This window comes from Puma concolor, chromosome D2 (genome assembly GCF_028749965.1).
Source record: "Puma concolor isolate L17-30 chromosome D2, mPumCon1.1.hap2, whole genome shotgun sequence".
NCBI classification, from domain to species: Eukaryota; Metazoa; Chordata; class Mammalia; order Carnivora; family Felidae; genus Puma; species Puma concolor.
Window position 1 is genome coordinate 60,342,454 of NC_141677.1, and position 13,395 is coordinate 60,355,848.

Consider the following 13,395-nt stretch of genomic DNA (forward strand, 5'->3'; position numbering starts at 1 on the left):
CAGCCCAGGAGCCAGGGCGGAGCAGGGTCACTCAAATTCCGCCCAGCTTCGGGGTTCTCGAGGCTGCCAATTTCCAGCCTTCAGTAAGGGAAGGACTCCTCTTCTGGGAGAGTTAACGCAGACTGGGGAGGGGGGTTGGAGGAACAGGGTGGGGAACGGAAATGGGTCCCCAAGAGAAGAAAAAAATCAGCACTGGGTAGGGGAAAGGAGGGTCCTGGTTCTCAGGGGGCTCTGTGCTCAGTAGGAAAGGGCTGGAGGTGGTGCCTCCGCCAGGGTGGGCCTGGAGGCCTGGAATCGTGCTGTTCCTCCAGTTCCTTCCAAATGAAAGTCTGGGCTTTCAGACTCCCAGGGGCGCCTATTCCCGCTGGTGTGCTCACAGCCCCCCTCCCCCGTGACTGCCTTCCCGGAGGGAGTGTCCCTCTCGTCCTCCCCTTCATCCTCCAGGCTATCCCTCGCCCTAGCCACGCGCCCTCTGGAAGCTGGCTCAGCCATGCTGAGTCTTTTCCCTCCACGCTGTTGCCTCGGGTGGGAGAGTGGCTCGGCCGCTCTGGAGCCTGCAGCCTCCCTGCCCCCGCCGTACGTACGTAGCCTGCTTCTCGCTGACCCCGCCGGCCTTCCGGGCGCAGGTACTATGAAACCGGCAGCATCAAGCCCGGAGTGATCGGAGGCTCCAAGCCCAAAGTGGCGACCCCCAAAGTGGTGGACAAGATTGCTGAATACAAGCGACAGAACCCAACTATGTTCGCCTGGGAGATCCGAGACCGGCTCCTGGCCGAGGGCATCTGCGACAATGACACGGTGCCCAGCGTCTCGTCCATCAACAGGTGAGCAAGCCGCCCGGGGCTACGGGCTACGGGCTACGGGGCGGGACTCCAGCTCCCAGCTCTCGCCTACCAGCGCGTCTCCCAGCTTGCGGTCTCTGTTCTTTCTCCAGCCTCTGCCCTTGCTCCAGGATCTCAGCCCCAACGTCCTTTGGGCAGGGAGAGGGGACCTGGGAGGCAGAGAGCTAGACAGACAGACAGAGCTGTCTCCAGCTCAGGGCTGGGTATTCCCTGCCAGGCTTCTCCCGCCGGCGTCCTGGAAATGAATCCAAGTGTTTGTGGTAATTAAGACTCCAAGATTACGTGCCTCGGTATCTAGAGACAATCACAGCCCACAGCCGAAGCCTTTAAAATGACCAGTGTCTATTCATTGCTTCCAAACAGACTTCCCTTTCTAAAGGCATGCTCCCTTCTCCAGGGGCAGCCTCCTGTTCTGGCTTCCCCACCCTCCCTGCCAACTCCCACAAAGCTTGCCTCCCAGGAGCCCAGGCCATGCTAGCCAGCTCCGCACAAATTTCCGGCCTAGGAGCACCGAGTATCCAGGCCTGCAGAGCAAACGCTAACCACCAGCCAGCAGTTGGCAGGGAGTAGAGAAGCCGGACAAGGAGTGGGGCACCAGGCGAGAAGGGAGAGCTCTGGACCCCGAGGCTCAACTTTAGGGTGCTTAGGGCCAGGACTCAGTCTGCACCAGATGACAGGCTCAGGCACATGGGGACGACATAGGCTGGAGTCAGCCGCACCTATAGCTGCACAAGGTAGTCTCCCAATCCCCAAGCTACTCTAGCACGCTCTCTGGCAGAACGCACGTGCACACCCCATGTACGCACACCCCCGCCAGCGTGCAAACGGGCCTGTGCTGGGTACAGCACATGCAAACAGCAGTTGGATGCAAGAGCCCAGGATGGCTCCGACATCACAGAGCTGTGCAATCTGACATCAACAGAGACCCTGTACAAGTTCCAGACTGCTTGGCCGGCCTTTCAACCCCTGCCCCCCCCCCCCATTTTAAGGCAGATTCCCAAATTGGAAGAGGATTTCCTACCCTTGTTATTCTTTGCACTTTTCACGGGCTCATTATCAGGACAACTAATAATTCAGATGGTGCCTTTTCCTGAAACTGGCATCACGTATTAAGGTTTTTTTTTTTTTAATATTTTGCAAATGATATGGAATTATCCCAAATCATCCTGAAAACAGCAGGTAAAATTAGCTGGTAGAATGTACCTTGGCTAAAGAAGATTCCCTCTGCCACACTCGTGCTGTAACGTACTGCGAGGCGACCCCAGAAATTATCCCAGTGTGTGCCATCTGTATTAAAATGGTTATTCAGTTATGAACAGGGTAACATAATACTGATCAGCTAATTATACACCCTCCGAAAACCCTCCAGCTCCCTGGGCCTGGCTCACTAGGTGTTGAAAGCATAGCGGTTTGACATTCAGACACCTTCGGAAGAAGCCCGAGAAAGACTGTGGGTGGTTTGGGAGGGGAATGTGTCTTTTGCATTTAAAAGCCAGAGGAGGCTGGGGAAGCTTTGGGGCCGGGGCAGGATTGGCGGTTAGGGAAGGGCAGGGGACAAAGCATTGTTTTCTGAGCCATCTGGAGACAGCCTCTTGGCTGTCTGCTGGTCCTGGGAGTGAGTTGGAACTGAGATCTTGCGAGGAGAGCAGCCTGCTGAAGAGCAGTGTTGTTGGGACTGGGCGCTGGTGTTCTGGGGGACGTTCCAGAGAAATGCTTGTTGTCAGTGATAGGATTTGCAAGCCTTTGGAGGAACCCAAGACACACACAGTTAAGGCAATTTGCTTTTCTTGATGGGCAGAGGGTCAGAGCGATCAAGGCAGTTATGGTGGCAGCCTCCCTTGTCTACCACCCCGTCCAGCACCCACCCCCGCCTCTCCCCCAACATATACCCTTTCAGGCTGAGATGTTTTGGGAAGCTGGCTCATGCACGAGTTTGGGAATGCCCTCATCTTGAAAAGCCACAGAAGACGGGGAACGGGTGACCCCAGGATCAAGCTCAGGAGCCTTGGGGTACTCCACCGGAATTGGGGGGAGGTAAAGGAGTGAGGAGTAGAGAGCGGGTTGAGAGTGGGAAGAGAACAGCCTCAGCTTGACAGCTCTGACCGTGGCCCCGTCTGCTCAGCGTGGCGCCCCACCACCTAAGGGGCACAGAGGCTTCCTCGGGTGTGTAGAAATAGCCATCTGTGGGCAGGTGTTGCTGGAGATGGAGAGAGAGTGGGAGGAGAGGAACGGGGAAGCCACGGGCAGCATGGGCAACCAGCCCTGGGCCTGTGGTTAGGCCTCCTGGCTTGCTTTGTCAACCAGGAGCAGTCAGGGTATTCTGGATTTCACTGTGGGACAGAGTCCTACCATGGTTCAAATTTCGGAGGAAGATTCTGAGGGCTTCCCAGTGTGCTGCTGAGTTGGGGCTGGAGGGATGCGTCTGGGCCCCCGTGCTCTTAGCTTCATCCTTGTAGGCACTTTGCTTGAAAGAAGGAAAGGTTTATCCTGAGATTTGTTGGTCCACCCTGAAACCGGATAGAGCGGGATGTTTCTGCCAGCGTTGGTGATGTCAGGAACTTTGTGAATTCTCATCCTCTATAGGAAGAGCCTGAAGACTTTCCTCCGTGCAGAAAGTGCACCGGGGAAAGGGTGGCTCTTGAGTTTAGAGTCTTACTGTTGGTGAGGTGCCCACTCGTCTTAGGTACGTGTAACCATTGTCAGAGTGTGCATGTGCCGGTGGTTGGCAAGAAAGGAAGTCCACACATGCTCACCCACCTGAGCCAAATTGTGAGATTTTTTTCATTTTCTCCTCCCCAAAACAGATGCTGTCGCCGCACTTGAAATATGCTGTTATGGTTACAAACTCAATTGCTTTTCGTGCCTCTAAAATTGGTTTTGGCTTTCTCTGATCCTGTCGCGATAAAGGCTTGGACATTCAATCCGTACACTCCACTGGCAAATCCTCAGAGAAATACCTCTCTGAGTCAATGGAGTAGGTCAGGGAGGCCTCCCAAAGCCACTCCTGCCCCCGGAGACCACTGTCAAACACCCAGAGGGTTGACTGGATTGCTTAGCATGTGGAACTTTTGTGACTCATTCTTGATGTTGGGTTACTGATTGCTGACCAGGGAGTTGCCAGTTCTTCAGCTTGCACGCTGCCACTGTAGAGGGTGGGTGTTTACGAACAGGTGACTTGAGGTTGAAGCCTGGTGTGGGAAATGGCCTCTGGATGGGGGAAGTGATGCTACCGAAGGAGGAAGTCACCCAATTATATCGCTGAGCAATTGACGAGGCAGGAAGGATTCTCCTGATTATGTGCCAGAGTCTCCTGGTTTGGCTGTTGCTCTGGGCAGAGAGTACTGCTCCTTTGAAAGAATAGGCGCAAACTCCAGGTAGAGTCTAGGGTTACGGAGGATCCCCTGAGGGTGCCCCCTTGGAACAAGTCGATAAAAAGGCCGTTGCCCTCTTAACTTTTTCAGCCTGCCCTACACTCTTGGGATCAGGGCCTTCCCTGCTCCTAGATCTTTGGACTGGATTCTTCCAGAGTCAGTTTCTCGCTGATCACCTGCTACCCACACTCTCTCTCAGCCTGTTTGGCTCTAAGTGAGCACGTTCATTTTCCCAGCAGTGGCAACAGTGGCTTCAAGGCTGCAGTCCCAGTGCTGTTCAAGAATTCCATCCTGTGTCGTTCACAGGCCTCATCAGAGGTCTGGCAGTGGGGTGACAGTCGTGGGCCAGCTGTTCATTCAAAGACTATCCAAACAAGCCAGGAGCCACTCATCCTAGCTGAGGGAATGCTGAAGACACGTAGACATGTTCAGGGCCAGAGCCTGTGTCTGTCTCTCTGAAACTTGGGTTCTACAACATTGCACTTTTGACTCTTAGACCTGACTTGGCCAGAAGGGCAGCTTCACCTGCCCCATCTCCATAGTCGTGGAGCTGTTTCGTGGTCAGGGCTGGTGGTCTTACGCCAAAGAGCTAAGGCAAGTTGGTGAGCTAAGAGGAAGACTTCTCTCCTCAGAAGAATGGGAGAAATAAGGACAGAGAACTTGCCTTCTGTGGCCTGGGACCTACCAGCCACAAAGAGCCCCAAATAGCGAACAGATATGACAGTTTCTGTCTGAGAAGGCTTGCTCATCTGTCGTTCCCCGGGGAGGGCTCTCCCGCTGCTGAGGTCCCCCCCACCCCGTCATTAGACAAACATGTGTAATAGGCGGGACTGCTGATCTTATTTCTTAAAACGACCTGGAGTTGTCCCCCCGAAGGGTCATTTTTGTTCCCTGAGTTATGTTAGACTTCTTGGCCAGTGGTTGTATTGGTCTGACTGTTTCTCTCGTTGGCTGGCTCAGAGTGGGCCCTCAGGCCATCAGATGGCTTCAGGTGAGAGCAGTGGCTGGTGGCCCTGAGCTCTTACCTCAGCTGGCAGCTCTGGAGAAGAGGAAGACAGGAGGGCTTGTTCCTAGTGAGAACTCCAGGTAGGTTTTGGAAGGCGATGCAAGGAAGAAAAGAGAGGGAAACTCCTAACTAACTAGCTAAATAGTGTCCCAACTATTTTGAGAACTCAATAAAACAATCACATCAAATATGAAGAGGCATAAATCTTGTGTCTGCACAGGTAACCTACTCAATTGCTTTTATTATCGCTCAGGCTGCCTCCATTTATTACCGTCCACAGCCTGGGCAAAGGAGGTTGCATAGAGGGTGGTCTCCAGTGCAATCCTACACCCTGAGAGGCAACAATCAGCCCATAGAGCCAGGGATTTCGATGGGAGCTCGGGAAGGGCCCATCTGTCTGCATGAAAACCAATCAATAACTCTGTAACCAGAGCCCTTGTCACAGGGAAATGGACAACACAACAGTTCAATACAGGGGCCACAGGGGGAATTAGCCAGTGGAGATGGGGGCCAGGCAGGAGCAGACCCTGGAGAAGGGAAGGTTGGGGAGGGAGTGGGCTGTGGCAGGGGAGAGCAGCGGCTTTGTGTGCATATTGGCAGAATGGGTGAATTATTGTGTAGAGTAGATCCAGGGACGGAGAGGCACTGTTGGAAGTCGGTTGGGGAGGGAACAGTTGGGCTTATTCTGGCGCACGGGAGATAGTGTGGTTGTATGTGTGATGGTATGTGCTTATAGACTAGAACATTACAGATTCCAGAGAAGGACTGGCAATGGTAGTAACTGGTGCAGAAGAGGAATCGCCACCCCCGACCCCTGCCGCCAAGAGCCTGCACCACGAAGAGGGGCTTGGTATGAGCCGAAATGGGATAGGGGTCCTGCTTCCCCATCTTGTGAGCAGGACTGATAAAGGAATACTGTGTGCCAAGGGCTCCACCATATGCTCCTAGCTTTGGAGATCTCTGGCTGTAGCTACTTTGCAACTTCCCCTCTTAGTTTCAGGTTTGTCCTTAGTCCCCCTTTGTTGCTACCTGGAGCTGGAGGTCCTCACAGCAAGAGGAAACGACGTATATGTATTTCCTTTTCACTTCTGGTCCTTTAAAAGAGTGCACTACAGTGTTCTAACCTGGGCCACCACTTCTCTGAATTCCCTGCTGTTTCCCCCCACTCCCCAAGCCAGTTGTCCAGAGTTCAGACCCTTGCAAAGGAAGCAGTTACAGGTACAGCTTTGGTCAGTGCAGCTCACCAGCCATGTGGGTGAGTCTAGAAAAGAGAGAAGGGCCCGTGACAGATCTGAGGCGTGGGAAACAGTATCTCACGGCAATGCCCAAGTAACAAGTGAAACAGATGGGAAATTAAATCACATTGGGTTTATCTATCTACCAGGAAGCCACGGGGTTGAATGGTTTCCTCCTGTTGAGCCTGTTGTTTTGGTGCTATCAAGGTGCAGCTTGCACATATTCACGATGGTTTCTAGGCATAGAGGTTGACATCTTCAGTGATGTGGATTTGTATATGTATGTGTGTGCCATCCCGTGTCTGCTCTTTGGTAAAAGGGCGAGGAGGCCAAGAACAAAGGGAGGAAGGCCCACAGGACGTGACCTACAATCACTGACAGAGGCTGGACACCTTGTCTCTGGCCCAACAGTTTAACCAGTGATGCAGTCATGGGGCCATTGGCTGACAATAGGACTCAGCTGAAGATTCTTTGCTTTGTAATTTGGGCAAACCCAGGTCAAATTTTCCTTCAATCTTTATTTGCACTGTAACACTCCATGGTCCAGTTAGCCCCCCAAAAGAGGGCCCTGGCTACAGTGATGTCACCTTTGTAGTGGAGAACTGAATGGTCAGCGGTCCATCTTCTCTTAGATACCTGACTCCCAGCCCAGCTGGCAGGACTAGTTAGGGGCCAACTGCACAAGCAGCCGAAAAGATGCTCTTCCCAGTGGGTCTCCTTCCTATAGACTTGTGTCACAGAGACCCCCCCAAGGAGTGCGGGTCCCTCCAGCAGGAGGCATGGCAGCAGCACTGGGGCATGGTCATTGGCAGAGCTCTCCCAAGGACCAGGCCCTGGGCCCAGCTTCCAAATCCTTCCCCAGTAACCCAGATGCCAGGAAAAGAAGGGAGAGGCTATGTGTGAGAACCACGTAAATGGGAACTGGAGTGGGCTTGGAGACCAGGAAGGGCATGAAGGCACAGGCAGATGCCTGGGGGTTCCAGAGAGGGCTGGGCCTCGGGGAGCTGTTGGGAGTGGGAAATAAGAGGAGAGTGACCGAGCCCTGGAGGAGAAGGGGCAAGGCCTTGTGCAGGTCCCTGTGGGAACTCCTGGGTGGGAGAAGAAGGTATGTCGAGGGGAGGTACGGAGAGGGGAGAGGCTGTAGAGCCACGTTCCTCTTGTAGCCCATCCTCAACAACCACACACACACACACACACACACACACACACACACTGGACTCTGTCTTTTGGTTTCTGAGGGATAATATATATGATAAGGAAGTATTTTGTGTTTTTCACATAACAGTGAGAGAAAATGAGACTTGCTGACCTTCTAGAGAGGTCAGGTTTACCGTAGGGATGTGGATGGAGGAGGGTAGGGCTGCAAGAGATGGAATGGAGCTGGTGAGAGCTGGACGATAAAGGGCCTGGAATATGCAGGCCCAGCCCAGAGGCAGGAAGATTTGGGGTTTAAAAACTCTGTGCTGGGCAAAGAAAGCACCATTTCTGGCCTGATTCAGTCCACGGGCCCTGGTCTGCAGCCCCCAGGGCTGTGTAACAAGACATAGCTTCTCTTCTCTGCTTCAGACCAGAGGAGTAGCAGGGCAGGTGCAGGGGTGCAGGTGGTATTTCCTGAGCCCCTTGGTCCAGGAGCCCCTGAGGGAGGGAGGTGGAGGGGACATCCACTCTCTACCGTGAGGGCAGGAGAGGGTGAGGCGGGAGTGGGAGAGGAGGACAGAAGTCAGAAGGAAGGCTGAAGAGTGAGGAAGGAGGCGGGGAGGCTCAGGGGCAAAAGGGAGAGGCCTCTGAGCTGGCTTGGCCTGAGGAGAATGGAGTGAATGGCGGGAGTACAAAGCAAGGAGTTCCAGAAGCTTGAAAATTGGGCTGGATCCCGTGCATCTCAGCCAAGGGCCTCTAGTAGAGCTTGGAGGCAGTTGGAGGGACCCTCAGCTCTGGACAGCTGGTAGACCAGGCTAAGGGTGGGGGGGGGGCGTGCTCAGGAAGCTTAGAAGGTGGGAAAGGAGAGAAGGGAGGCCAGCCAGGAGAGGGAGAGGTGTCAGAGTGAAGGAGGTGGCATGGGAGGTCAAGTGGCGGGAGCCGGGGCTCACGGCCGCCCGCATCAGGCAGCACACAGCACCAGGCGGGCTGGCGGCCGCTGCGAAGCTGTGCAGGTGTAGCTGCTGCAGCCTGGTCCCCGCAGAAGGGAGAGTGGGAGGGAAGCCAAGAGGAAGGGAGGGAGGTCCTCACTTCCTAGGTGTTCCAGAGTGGAGCCCTTTCCACCTGGGAGCCTCTGGCCGCTTTGCTCAGGGCTTCCTCTTCTGCCTGCCTTCAGCCCTGCCCGAACTTCTCTGCAGTGAGCTCCCTCTGCAGCCATTCAGGAACAGAGGAAGCCAGAGGACGCCGGGGGCAGCTCCTGGCAGGAGTGGCGGAGAGGCTGTAGGACAGGGCAGCAGGCTGGAAGGGGGACTGTCCCCACCTTGTAGGCACAGTAAGGTCACAAAGTCAGAGAGGAAGGGCTCAGAGGACTGCGGGAGGAGAAAGGAGGGCAGGAAGGGAGAGCAGTGGCGGCCCCAGAGCTTGAGCAAATGGGAACAAGCATTCCCTGCCCCGATGCTCCCTCTTGGCGCCAGGGTCTTTGCTGGGCTGGTGGAGGAAGCTTCAGGAAACCGGGAGCCTCGTGGGCAGTGTCTGGCTCGACAGACCCCAGGGATGGTCAGGGAGGAGACCTTCATCCTGCCCCTTATCTTGTGACTTTCCATCCTGATTGTCGAGGGCGAGGTGGCGCCTGCCGTGTGCATCATACCAAGAGAAGTTGGTGACGGTGTGTTGAGGGCCTCTGTGTGGCTCTGTCGTGGGGAGAGTCTGGGAACTTTGGGAAGAGTGTGTGGGTCCAGCTGAGCGTAGCATTCGCGCCCTGGGAAGCTGTCTACCTGGTGCTGGTATTCCAAGGAGCTCTTAGAAGGAGTCGGGCTTATCGAACGGGGAGCTGGTGGCTCGCTACTCAGAGGGTTTGCGGCTGAAGGGATCGTTTGGTCTCAGAATGAAAGTCTCTGCCGTCGCTTGGACGACCTGCCCGTTTGGGACGTTAGCAAGCGTTACCTGGCAAGCGTGAGTTGAATGGACGGTAGAGCTCCCGCTAGGCTGAGGAGTAGGGTTTCCTGTCAGGTCCGCAGGGTCCCGACACACTCAGTCTGAACGCGGGCATATTGTGCGTGTTCTCTGCTAGACGTGAGGGTGTAGAGTGGTGTGCGAGGGCCGGGTTGCTACCGGGAGCATAGTCGCGGTGCGTGGTTTGCGTCTGTTGAGATCCTCGAGGCGGGTGTGCATCTAGGTAAGGACACAGGTCAAGCGATTTATCTCCTTTTTTCATCTGCAGAGAGGAGACCTCCCCTCCCTCCCCCTATCCCTTACCTTTTTCCTTCCTCTCTCTCCTTCTCCTCGGGTTAGCTGGTTTGGGTTAGGAGGCCAATCTCAGTAGACTCTAATCGAAGAGGGAAGAGAATGTGATAAGATAAGGAAGGCCATCCATGCTCTGGGGACCAATAGAGGTTTCATGTTCCCCCACTCCGCTCGGCTTCTCTAGGGAGCTGACACCAGGGCAGGCGGCCTTCCCACAGACTGTGACTGTCTGGCCTCTGGCAGAGCCAGAGCAAATGAAGTATCCCTTGGGGTCAAGACTCAGGTTCCTTTCCCCGTCACCATGGGTCTGGGCGGGGGAGGCCCTGACCAAAGAGGAAAAAGGGGTAGAAGAGAGACGGCCTAAGACAGGAGCAGTGAGAAGCGGAGGTGACTGACACCGGTCAGCTCCAACTAAAGCCTGGTTTGGGGGCCACAGAAATGGACTGAGTATGTGTGTTGGGAAGGGAGGTCATTTTTTTTTTTTATTGGAGAAGAGGCTCTGAAGCCTTTCGGCCGGTCTGCTGGGCTGAGCACTCAGCTCTTTTCAGAGGTACAGGCCTGGTTTGGTCCAGGTCCTCCTAGAAATAGTGTCCAGCCCTCACTCTTATGCCCCCTGCCCTCCAGCCCCAGCACATATGCATTCGCCTCTTCCCCCTCCCAACCCTTCCCTTAACTTAGCTCTGAGGATTAGGTAGTTCCTGGACCCAGGGAGGCAGCCTGGAGATTCCTTAGGAGATGACCTCCCAGGGTGGGTACAAAAAAAGTTGAGAGAAATTCATTTCATGGCCAGTGGCTGCTTAGAAAAGGCGATTCCAGCATACGAATGTGATAAATGTTAACTGAGCATTAATCGCATTAAAGAGGGCCCTATAAACTTTTCATTTCTAATTAAATTCGTCCAGTGATGCTGCCCAAGCGAGTACTCTGGGCCTTTGTTTATGTGGAAAATTAAAATGCAAATACAATGGGATTTATTTCCAGGAGTGGAGTGATGGGCTGGCCCCTCTGGCTACTGGTCTCCAGGCCTGTCCGGCCAGGTAACTGCTTCTTTGGAAATGCTGTCCCCCTTGGGACACATTCTGGTGTGAAGGGAGAGGACAGAGTTCAAGGTCAAATAGAATTAGCAATGAGGAAGTGTGGAAAGATTTGAAGAGAGGGAGAAAAAGGCAACAGATGACCCAGAAATATAGGAAGGCATTGCCCTGGTCCCCCCCACCCCCACCCCCACCACTTCGAACTCACACCTCTACGAGAAGAGATCCCGAAAATCTTGCTTGGGAATAATGTCATCACAAGCCTCTTCTGCAGCTCTGGGATGAAGGGTGTACGCGGGAGGGAGAATTTGGAGGAATCAGCCCTGCCAGGCATAGGTGGGCCTCCTCCTAAAAGAACTGAGTGGTCATCAGCAGGGAAGGCCCTGGGCCTGGATTTATCTGCAGCACCTTGAGGGTGGGCTGCTGTCCACATCGCGGTTTCACTGATCTCTTCCTGCCGGTGCCAAACGGCATTGACACAGGGCAGTGGAGCATAGAACCGAGGACGCTGTGCAGGCACGCCCGCCCGCACGCAGCCTTGTCGTGTGTAGGGAGAGCCGGTCGCTCATAAGCATAAACAAATGTCCCTTGCAGGGAGTCCTTTAGTGCCACGATGCCTTTGATAAAAAGCAGTAACCCTAAATACTGTTGAATGGAGCGATCTAAAGTTCCTATTTACTAAAACATAAATTAAGTCAAGTGGAGAGAAAACACGGGTAAGGAAAATCGTGTGGGTAGATCAGTAGCGACACTGAAAGATCGCTGTGCTGCTCCACGGATAAGGAAGTTGTAAACGGCATTAAAAAGTAGAGAGGGAAAGAAAATGGAAGTAGAGAGATGATAAAAGGCAGAGCACTAAATCACAAGTAGGGGTACGTGCACAAAGTCACAAACCAGATTTACACCAAGCGTTGCAAAATCTACAGCTTGGACTGACAACACACAGAGATACTCTGCACCCGGGCATGCAGGCATCCAGAGAGTGGATGGGGCCATGTCAGCACCAAGAGGCTGGATGTGGCCGCAACGTGGTCTCTCCCTGCCGGACAAGGGGACTGATTCATTAGCTCCGCCGTGCAGGGATCTGACTGGTCCGGTTCTGCAGACGGTCCAGGATACAGCCTTGGGACGTTTTTAAAGGTCTCTGAGTACATGAGGCTCTTGTGAACTGGATCCACGTTCTAACGGATCTCCAAGATGGAGTCTGATTGACTAGTTTTGTTAAATAGCTTGCTACCCCTGTTCTCTTTAGTCTGTTTTATTCTGGGTTGTTCTTGTCCTTTTTGGTGTTCACTTATGTCTCTTAGAAACGTATGAGCACTTGCTGACAAACAGGTAAATGTGACAACTCCCAAACATCTGAACGAAAATCAAAGCCTTAGTCAATCGTCTATAAGGGTTGTCAATAGGATGCCAAATATCTGGTGATTTAGAGACATCATTGATCAAATTTCTTAGTTTTTATCCAGGCGCAGCATCAACACTCGTTTTCATTCCACTGGTGTTGCATTTCACTGGAAAACACCTGTTTCCAGAGGGAAGTATTGTAGGCGACAAAGCGTTGTGGTTAGAAAGCATCTTTGTTGCATTTGGGTCTGGCTTCTGGTTTAAAAAGAGGCTGGTCTTGACCCGAAAGTCAGGTGGAGAGCTGGTACTTAGAGCGCTTAGTATCTGGACAAGTACAGCTGATGGACCCGGAAGGTTGGTTGGGAGGGCAAATCGCTTTGTCCAAATAAGGGTAAACTGTCTGGTAGGTCTGGCTTCCATAAGGGGATCCTTTTTGCCACCTTAAAGGGGAGTATCGGGTGCTTAGTAGACATGGCCTTTCATTCATTTATACTTTCATTTGTCCATCCGGAAAACCTTTGCTAAGCACCTGCCATATACCAAGCAATGCACACAAACCTTTGTAACCCAGAAAAAGTAAGAGAATGGGCTCTAGGAGAGATTTCTGGAGTTTGAAGCAAGCTTCCCTGCTCACTGGCTGCGTGGTTACAGGTCAATCTCATCTCCTCCCTGGACCTCAGCCTCTCCACCCCTCTAGCACGGAGATAACCACACAGTTCTGTCATAGGTGCTTGTGAGGGTTATGTGAGTTCATCCACATAAACCTGCTTAGCATTGCACCTGGCACGAAGCAAGTGCTCAATAAATGTTAGTTATTATTGTGGCAGTCATAGCCATCGAGTGTACATTTCTTGCGATGTGTCTGTGTCAATGTGTGTGAGTTCTGGCCTGTGTGTGCACAAACAGTGAACTCTTTTAAATAAAAAGCTCGAGTTGAAAGGATATTCTGTGAACAGAAATGTGTATCATGAATGCCGGTGAGAATTATGGTGCTCTCTGGGCCCAGCCGGATTGAGGAAAGGGCCTGTTCTATGTGTGTGCAGGGAAAAAGCGCTCTGAGTCACTTATCTAAGCACTGAACAGAATTAGTCAGATAATTGCCCCCTTTGTCCACGTTGTTGGAGAGCCCAGCCTGTGTGTGTGTGTGTGTGTGTGTGTGTGTGTGTGTGTGTGTGTGTGTAA

The 13,395-nt window shown here is 53.3% G+C and overlaps 1 protein-coding gene across 7 annotated transcripts in view; it reads left to right on the forward strand.

The window, feature by feature from the left end:
* Positions 1 to 13,395, forward strand: part of PAX2 (paired box 2) — an 88,520-nt gene that overhangs the window by 14,927 nt on the left and 60,198 nt on the right. For all 7 annotated transcript variants that reach the window (XM_086680653.1, XM_086680654.1, XM_086680655.1 and 4 more), the window contains exon 4: positions 627 to 824. In XM_086680653.1, coding sequence (XP_086536779.1) covers positions 627 to 824 — 198 coding nt within the window. The remainder of the gene's footprint in view (positions 1 to 626; positions 825 to 13,395) is intronic.